This window comes from Merops nubicus, unplaced genomic scaffold (genome assembly GCF_000691845.1).
Source record: "Merops nubicus isolate BGI_N331 unplaced genomic scaffold, ASM69184v1 scaffold15434, whole genome shotgun sequence".
In the NCBI taxonomy this organism is placed as follows: Eukaryota; Metazoa; Chordata; class Aves; order Coraciiformes; family Meropidae; genus Merops; species Merops nubicus.
In genome coordinates this window covers 31,830-42,124 of record NW_008603701.1, presented here as the reverse complement: position 1 = coordinate 42,124, position 10,295 = coordinate 31,830, and the positions used below count along the sequence as shown (strand labels likewise).

Genomic DNA, 10,295 nt, shown 5'->3' with positions numbered 1-10,295 from the left:
CATTCATTTTAAGAAACACACACCATAAACCCCCAGGGTTGTGCATTGCAAGCTTGTGCTGAAGATTCCTAGGGTTCTGGATGCTGCGTTTTTAAATAATTCGTAATTCTAGGTATGTTTTTTTTTCTTTTTTTTTTTTTCTTAATAAGTGCCATAGTTTCCTATTTATAATCACAGTACATACCTCTTCCATTTTCACTGTGTATTTTCCACAGATTACAGTAAATAAAAGCTATAGCTGTGAAGGTTTAGGACTGAGGGAGATTCCCGAAAGGCTACCTGTCACGACAGAAATCCTCGACTTCAGCTTCAACGTGCTCCCCTCCCTCCAGTATTCAACCTTCTCTGAGCTGAAATCTCTCCTCTACTTGGATTTAACAAGGTATGGAAGGAGCAACTTCACTTCTGTACATCACATTGGTAAAAATCCCTGCCCCTCATGGCGCTGAGGGCTTCTGGAGCACACCACTGCAGCACCTCCCTGCCTTTACAGGGAAACCACCAGTGGCACTTGCAGACAGCTGGTAAAGCATTTTGCCAAGCACAGATTGATCTGCTTGGGAAATATCTAGGCTTCTTTGTGGGCTGGGTGTCAGGAAGGAAGGGACAATCTCTTCTCACTTATGCCCTGTGATAGGACACGGGGTAATGGTCACAAGCTGGAGCACAGGAAGTTCCACCTCAACATGAGGAAGAACTTCTTTACAGTAAGGGTTACAGAGCACTGGAACAGGCTCCCCAGGGAGGTTGTGGAGTTTCCTTCCTTGGAGACTTTTAAGACCTGTCTGGATGCATTCCTGTGTGACCTGCCCTAGACTAGATGGTCCCGCTCTGGCAGGGGGGTTGGACTCGATGATCTCTGGAGGTCCCTTCCAACCCCTAACAATCTGTGATTCTGTGATTCTTCCCCGGTGGCAATCGTTTGTGGGACAGTGGGTGATAGACGCATTTTACAGACATTACTGCTGCTAAGACAGTAGTGACAGCAAAGTCACTATAACAATTTTTTAATGAACTTTTCAGTAAAGATACCATTCCCTAAAACCTAGAGAAAGACAGCTTTGGTGCTTGGAAATGTCCAGCTTTTTCTACAGGAAAAGAGATTTTCATTTTATTAAGCTGGATGCTAAAACCCTTATGTCTTCCTGACAAGTTCCTCCTGGCATCTGTCATTACAAGGATAGGCTTTTCTTCTCACCAGGACTTGTTTTTAAATATGAACTCATAAGTACCAGGCAAGCATCACTGGAGGAGACAGACATTTTTATCCTGGTGCGGGCAACTGATCATGAGTTTTTACAGATATGAAGTGCAGTTTGTGTTATCTATCATGCGTACTGGGATATTTCTGCAAGACAGGCTGCTGATGCTGGTTTCTTTTGCTTTCTCAAGGTGTCAGATCAACTGGGTATATGAAGGCGCCTTTCACAGCAACAGGCAGCTGAAAACAATCGTGCTGACAGGAAACCTGCTCATGTTTCTGTCTGACACAGCATTCACTGGCCCGTGGTCCCTGAAGCAGCTTGTCTTAACGCAGACAGGAATAACCAGTATGTCCTTTATTCCAATGACAAATCTGGGCAGCTTGGACACCCTCATCTTGGGCAGTAACCACATCTCTTCACTGCAGCTTCCTCCCAACTTTCCCACTCAAAACCTGAAATGCCTTGACCTTCAAATGAACAACATAAGAGTAATCACAGCAGAAGACGTCCGTGTCCTGCAGAAGACCAGCGATACAACTCTCATCTTTAAAGGCAACGACATTACATACATTGAACCTGGAGCTTTCCAGTCCCATTTCTACAGTTTGGACTTTGGGGGCTGCACTGACATCCCTGCGGTCCTGGCAGGGATACAGAACTCCACAGCCCAGACCCTTTGGCTAGGAACGTTTCACGGTGTGGAAAAGCAGCCCTACATAAGCCCAGATGTTTTACAAGGCCTCTGTAATGTCTCTGTCAAGGAGCTCTATCTGCAGCTACGGCACTTCAGGAACCTAAATGCCAGCACGTTTCAGTGTTTGACCAGGCTCCGAAAGCTGGACCTAACTCAAACCCACATCAGCACATTGCCCCCTGGCATCAGCGGCATGAGCTCACTAGAGGAGCTGGTTCTCAATGCAAACCTCTTTGAGCACCTCTGTGACATCAGCTCTGCTGCCTTCCCTGCCCTTACCCACCTCCACATCAAGGGGAACTCACGGGTCCTGCAGCTGGGCTCAGGCTGTTTGGAGATGCTGGTAAAGCTTCAACATCTCGACTTAAGTAAGAGTCATATTGAAAGCTCTGACTGCTGTAGCGAGGCACTGAGCGGTTTGAGCAGTCTTCGGCACCTGAATCTGAGCCACAACATAAAGCTCCAGCTCCAAGACGTGCTCATTAAGGACAGTGATAACCTGGAGCTGCTGGATCTAGCTTTCACTCCTCTTCAGGTCAACACTTCACAGAGTCCTTTCCGAAATTTGCATCTCTTGCAAGTGCTGAATCTTTCCTTCTCGCACATTAATACAAGCATCCAGCATCTCTTTCAAGGTCTGGAAAACCTTATGCTCTTGGACCTTAGTCAAAATAACTTTGAGTCAGGGATCATGCCAAAGGACAAACTGTTCCAACAACTATCCAACTTAGAGGTGCTAATTTTATCATCCTGTGAACTGACTGTAATAGGTGACCAAGCATTTCAGAGCCTCAAGAAGTTACGGCATGTTGATCTGAGCCACAACAAACTAACTGCGATCAGTATAGATGCATTTTCAAACCTCAAGAGCATTTATCTCAATTTTGCCCACAACAGAATCCGTATTGTACCACATGACAAGCTAGCATCCCTAGCTGGCCACTGCATAATCAATTTAAGTTACAATCCTCTGGACTGCACCTGCTCCAATATTGGTTTAATCAGCTGGTACAAGCAGAATCTGAATAAGATTGAAGACCCTGAAGGAACAACATGTTCTGAACCAAAATCACGTGCTGGGGCTCAGCTGTCCACCATCTCACTCTCCTGTGTGATCAACACAGCAGGGATCATCACAATTGTCCTGGTTATTTTATCCTGTGGCGCCATCTTCATTTGGGGTGCTCACTATTTCAAGCGAAATTACCAACAAATATAAGTTTATGATGGAGAAATACAAGATATACAGCAATTGTATTAAGATGAAAGACAGCTTACTGTTTTTGTTTGTGACAACACAAAACAAACAAAAAAATTTCTGTTTTCTTAACTTCCGTAATACTCTTTCCATTTCTATCGTAACTCACAGAAAAAGAAGGAAAAAAATTGAGAACCGGAAAAATAAACTATGACCTGAGTCATAATATTAACATTAATTGAACATTTAACTTAACGAACAATGAAATCCCAATTCCTCTCAATATTAGCCCTGGTGTTCCGGCTACTATGGCTAATCCACCTGTAAAGGGAAGAGCCAAGGGCCAAAATGCAAACCTTGTTTTATTTTAAAAAACTTTCTGTGAAGAACAGTGCAACATTCACAGTCACCTAAGACCCACTCCTGCAGGACTGACAGAAACAACCTGTATCATCTTTCTAATGTCTTTAAAATATTTTTGATTCTTAGAAAGTTCCAGACCACTGTCTGTCCATCTCTTGCCCTGGGTCTGGCCCTGCTCCTGTACTATTTACCAGACTCCAGAGTGAGGATGGACGAGCAACAATTTCAGTTTTAGCCATGAAGCTTGTAAATTTAGTCAAGAACCTGCGGGTGATTGCCATTACCCTTGCTTGCACAGGGAAAAAAACCAATGCCAACAGCTATGAGACTTTGCTGTGCCAGCCTGGAGTGCACTGTTTCCTCCAGCAGCAGTCCAGGAGAAAAAACTAGAGACTGCAAAGGGGGTGACACAGTGGGGAGCAGCAACCTCATCCCACAGGAGCTCCTGGTGTCAACAGCTTCTTCATGTGTTATCTATCATGTATACTGGTATATTTCTGCAAGCAGGCTGCTGATGCTGGTTTCTTTTGCTTTTTCAAAAGTCCTTGGAGTGAAGTCAGAGTCTCTTTGCTCCAACTGGATATGTAACAGCTAGGCAGGAAAAAAAGACAGACTTACATTTAATTGTCCTGAATAACCAAATCCCTTTTTCTGCCATCACCTGTGAATGAACGCAGTGGCAAGACTAAGTACATGTATTTGGCCAAGGGTCTGGTGATAGCTTGGTGTCCCTGCTCGCCAGCCATGTGTTCTATAGTGTGATCTATGGCACTCACGCTTTAGTAACCCTGACCTGTAGGTACAACCTTTTCGGAGGGTATGACTCTTCTGGTCTCCACAGCAAAGTATGCACCACCACATGGAGCCTCACCCTACCCAGCAAGGCTCCCCGGTGTGTTAAGCTGGGTGCTGTGGTTGCTCACTGAGACATGGAAGGCGAGATCTCTCTCATTCAACTTCAGCTCCTGCCCCACAGGCATTTCCTTTGTAACATGCTGACTAGCTAAGATTTCTTAGATTCTTGCTGGACTAGAAAGCTTTTGCACATTTCTGAAGATATTGCTGACATGAATCCCTGTTTGGATTTCTCAAGAAGTATCTCTCATATTTGAAAAGTCCCTTTTACTGTCTGTTCACAGATCAGACTAACAAAATGTGCATTCTTACAGCTTTGAGATGCCTTCGCATCACATACACCACCTACCTTACCCCACAACTTCTCCTCCTCCTCCTGCTTTGTGTGCTGCCCAAGGGCACACAGGGACACATGATGTTTCTTCTCCAGTTGCCTGTAAGCACTCCCAGATTTGGGGACCAAGTCGTTGCCTCTCCTCACAATATTGTTGATACTTATTTCCTATTTCTGTGGCTGCTGACGTGCTCTGCACAGAAACCTTCTCCTGATTGCATCAGCCGGTGCTGTGCTCCAGCTGCCGAAGACAGAAGCTGCACAGGCTGCCTGCATCAGAGAAGCCCTTCCTCAATAACTGGACTAAGGGAAAAATGTTACCAAGCAAACCATGTTGCCTGAGGCCAGGACTCCCCAATTCATCCTTGGGAGCAAGGCAGAGATGCTTCTGAAGCCTGCCCAGGGTTCAAGGTGCATTTTCCCCTGCTTTGCAATTCGTACAGGTTGAATGGTGACTGTGCTACCTGACAATCCAGCATGAATGCCAGTGTGTGCACCCCCCAAGAGAGACCTCATCCTTCCATTGTTTCCCTCTTAAATTTGTGAGTTCAGGAAAGTGACAGACAAGTAGTGAAGAGCATGACACATCTCGTAGCTTGGGATAGTCACAAAAATAATTGCTGCAAGTATTGGGCACTAAACTCAGGAGATGCACAAATATCATCCACCTGAGGGGAAAACTGCATGTTGGGCTGATGCTTTCTGAAATGCCTCTTTAGAAAGAAGGACACAGCATTTAAACACCACCAGCTTGTGAAATGCTAATTGCTGTCATGGTGTAGGCTCATGTAGACTTCAGCTGGTTGAAACTCAAAGACAGTTGAAAATGTGAAAAGGTGGGCATTTTTTGTGCAGAGAATATTAAGTACACTTTCCTGCAACTTATCCTTTCCCCTCTACACAGCTTGTTTTTGATGAACATACCTTCATCCGTTGGCATTTCTGTTTTCTCTTTGATTTACTTTACAGTGTCATCTCTGCTTTCTTATAAGGCTGCAAAACTCAATTCATAGGACACTGTGCAAATGACACTGCTGAACAGCATACACTGTAGGTTTCAGAATACACAGATCCTAAACACAGGGACTGATTTTTCTGAAGGAAAATTCATATATGGCTATAATACACTAAAATGTCCTTATTGTATTTTGAAACTTCCTGAAATCTGAAAGTTTAGTCTTCTGGGATTACTTAGAAAGGCTATAAATATCATTTGTTTACCCAAATCAAGCTCTGATCTGAGGCAGTCCTTGGTTTCCAGTCAGGCTTTTATACCCTATTTTTTTCAAAGGCAGCTGAACTGCTGGCAGACAGAGAACAAGGGAATAGCCTGAGGTGAACAGTGCCCAACAGGACTCAACTCACCACTATCCTTGCTCCTGGCTACAGATGTCAGTGAAGTCATAGTACAGCACAAAACTGCAAAATAGAATTTGTTATCAGTATTTATACAGTGAAGAAACTTTAGCAGATTTTAGCTAACAAGTCACATTTCAGAGACTGATAAGCACTTACCTTTATTTCAATTGGACAAACCAAAAGTCAGAGCCAAGTTCTTCCTTCCTCGACTGTGCTTAAACAAGATACTACCAACAGATGCAAGTCAATTTTTGAAAGAGGGTTTTACTCCAAACAGGACAGTTGAAGAGGCCAAGTTCTGTATCTGTTGTCTTAAAAAAACCCACAATAATTATTGATGTTGATAATGCATTTTTCAAGAACTCTCTCTCATTCACTAGCCTTGTCTACACCTGGAGGAAGAGCAGGTGACATCCCAGCCACTCACTCTTACCTCCTTGTCTGGTAAATACAACAGCAGTTCTCTCCCAGCAGCAGACAACATCCTTCTCCACTGAATCTCTCAGACAGCCTCTTGCCCCTTTATCTAATTCACACCTGCATTTTTAAGGGCTTGCTGTGTGTTAGAGCTTGCCTGCATTGTTATCATCTTTGCACTCTGTAGCCTTCTCTGCTCTCCTTGACGCTCCTCTTTGCAGCTGGAACCATAACCTCTGGCATTGTTCCCTACCCTTATTTTGTTCAAATCCATCCTTGTCAAATGTCTAGGATACTAAGCTGGTCAGTTCTAATCAGACAAACACGTACCATATTATTGTCAGTGGAAAGAAAAACTGTTGCTAACCCAAGCCATGAGCTGGAACATGCATCCATATACCCTCTACTATATACCTGTCCTGTGATTTATTCTTTCTGAGCTGCCATCTGATCCACCGTCCACATCCAGGCTTGAAATCCCTGCTACGTCTTGCACACCACATAAGAGGAAAATATGGGCCACAAGGGAGCTATCAAGCTGTGAGACAGCATTCCCATCCCAGCTGGGACAGCAAAGCAGCAAAAGTGATGCTGTACTGCTGAACTTCGTTTTGTACAGAGGAAGAACACTGAGGATGCAATGAAACGTGAACAAAAATAACGCCCCTGTTGTGCACCTGTGAAGAGCTACTGGCAATGGAAACGACATGTATTTTAACAGACACTACTTATTTGCAAGAAGTGGAAAGATGAAAATCAGGTGAGCAATAGTCCTGCCCTGTTGCTCCTCCTGTCAAAAGGAGTTTTCTTCAAAGAGGCCACTGGATACTAAAGTGCTCTGCTCCATCTCCCGTCTCTGGCTCACTGCATCTATTTTATCTTCTAGTATGAGAAAAAAAAAAAATAAAGTGAGATTTGATGACACTCAAGAGGTAGAGATTTAAAAACTGAAGAAAATATTGCATTTTGACATGCTGTAGGAATTTAAGTTTGATATTTTAGCATGATTAAAAACCCCAAACAACAAAGATTGGGTATTTTGAGAAGGTACTCAAAAACATACTGACCTGTTGTAATGATGATACACATTTTGGAATGAGCAAAGACTTAAATGCTACGTTACAGCCTACTGCCATTGTTAGCTACCAGTCAGAGCAGGTCATCCATCATAACCTTAGAATCATAGCAACATTTCAGTTGGAAAAGACCCTTCAGATTAAGTCCAACCATTAATCCAACACTACTAAGTCCAGCACTAAACCATGAACCACTAAGAACCTCATCTACACATCTTTCAAATACCTCCAGGGATGGGGACTCCACCACCTTCCTGGGAAGCCTGTTCCAATGCCTGATAACCCTTTCAGTGAAAAAGTTTCCCCTAATATTTAATGTAAATGTGCCCTGGCACAAGTTGAGGCCATTTCCTCCTGTCCTACCACTTGTTATGTGAGAGAAGAATTTAACCCCCACCTTGCTACAGCCTCCTTTCAGGTAGTTTTAGAGAGGGAGATGGTCTCCCCTGAGTTTCCTTTTCTCCAGGCTACCCCACCACAGCTCCATCAGCAATTCCTTGCAACACTGGTGCTCTAAGCCCTTCAGCAGCCTCATTGCCCTTCTTTGGGCATGCTCCAGAACTTCAATGTCCTTCTTGTACTGAAGTGCCCAAAACTGAACGCAGTATATTCAGGGTGCAGCCTCACCAGTGCTAATTACAGGGGTGTAATTGCTTCCCGAGTCCTGCTGGCCACATTATTTCTGATACTCAGATATGCAGATCTCCTCCATCTCTAGACTAAACTGCATCGCCTCATGCATAATCCAATCCCAGCACGTGGCTTAAGGTGTGCACCGAGTTGGCCCCAGTGAGAAAAAGCCCCAAAACTGCCTGCCTGTGAGTAGAGCAGAGACGTGCCTTAAGTTTCAGAAGTTCAAAGAAAAACGATAACACAACGGAATTTCATGCTGAATTTTTATTTCAATGTTACGCAACTGCATAAGTATAAATAATCATGTTCAATATACAACAATTATGACATCCATAAGGAGCTTCTTAGAGAAAATAAGACTGCAAACACCTTATTGCACAGACCCTAACATTTTTCTTTTTTTTGAATTTTCTTTTTATTTTTTTTGTAAGCTGAGGAATCTACAGCAACACGCCTACAAAAGAACACATCAGATCTACAATCACATAGACTTACCAAGTAGAACACAGGCAGAAGGATCTCTAACAGATCACTGATAAGGTAAACACCAACAAACAGGTACTACATAAACACAACCTTAAGTACTGTTACACTTTCCAAATGCAAAGAACTTATTTGTCAGAAGTGATAATGAACTATACAAAATATAGATAAAACTATAACAAGTAGCTAGATGTGCTTTAAAGGAAACAAGAGGACAGCTGAAAAACGCAGAAGACTGTAAACTAGGAAATGCTTCCTAGACAGAAATGTTACTTCAAAGTGCATTAGCATTCATTTGTAGTAACTGCCAAAGCACAGATGAACTGTAAATGACCATTCTATCTTTAAAACTGCTCAGAAATATTATCCACTGCTCACTACCTCCTCTGTGAATGCATCAAAGGCAGTATGAATGTTGTAGTGCCATATTAAAAATCACTTGTTTGAGATATTATCTTTCTGTAACAGTTTGCTGTAATCCAAATCAACTAATCAGTATAATGAACGTTTTCACCAGAGGGAAATGACTTCTGCACGCTGTCAGTTGTCACACAAACTTCCAAGTCAGGATTATACTGTGCTTTTATGAACAATTTTCTAGCTTTTGAGACAGAAAGACAATCTATAAGCCCAGGGCCTAGCTCTACAGGTGAGTACATGTAACAGAAATAAGCAAAACCGCCACGCTGTTGATCCCAATTACTAAAAAACACACACCTGCAAGGGTATTTTGTAGTGCTTCTGTACATGTTTCGAGTCCTACCTTCCGTCCTTCAAAACAAACTAAATACCTCCACGCTAAAATGATCAAGGTCTACATGTTCCACAGTATACAAAATTTAAATAAGGCTTAGCAAAAGTAAAAAGACAGTCACATTCTAGCACCAAATAGCTCCAACAGCTTCCTTTGTTACAAAACGCGTCTTTTATAATTACAGTATTTACTTTTTTTTGCATACAAATAAAAAGATTATGTTTTGAAATGTATGGAGCTACTCAATGCATTTAGAAGTCAGTCTGATACCCAGAATAACTTGCTAAAAACAGCAAGTTTAGTCTACAACATAAGGCCCCAGCTATGTATTAAAATGTATCGATGTCCTGAACTTTTCCCGTTTCATGAAAAGTAAGGTAAAAAAGGAAAAAAAGCTATGGCTGTATTATGCTAATATACACAGACCAATATGCCATGACAATACCTGTTCTCTAAATGTAATACAAAACAGAGATGAAAATACTAGTACGGCAAATCATGTGCTTATACTTGTGCCTCACACTGCAAGGGCTTGAATTTAAAAAAAGCTCAAGAACTCAAGAGAAGACTGCAGCAATAACTAAGCACAGAGGGTGTGTTTCAGAGTCTCAGCTTTGTCTGAAGGTCACAGAACACATTCCCAAAAGACGAGAACCATCATTTCACCAGAGAACACAACTCTTGCTGGAACATCCTGATACCTGGATAGTCCTCCTATAGCTTCAACAACATCTACTCTAAGAGACAGGCTTTGTGCAGTAGGGAGATGCAGTCAGGTCTTGTATTAGATCTGGTGAAGCAGTCAGGCAGCTACAGTACTATCAAAACCGGATTATTAAAAATACAGGTAAAAACCCACAAGAAGTAACTTTATTTATTCTCTACTAGTGTTTTTTTTTCAATCTCTAGCTAGGATTTTTACTA

General features: G+C 42.6%; 1 protein-coding gene across 1 annotated transcript; it reads left to right on the top strand.

Annotated features, from left to right (window-relative positions):
• Window positions 1–215: 215 nt before the first annotated feature.
• On the top strand, window positions 216–3,118 carry CD180 (CD180 molecule; the record flags this gene model as incomplete). The annotated part of the gene is made up of 2 exons (XM_008938766.1): window positions 216–382; window positions 1,393–3,118. Coding segments are annotated over 2 exons (1,893 nt in total), but the record flags the coding sequence as incomplete, so codon positions are not given.
• Window positions 3,119–10,295: the final 7,177 nt, after the last annotated feature.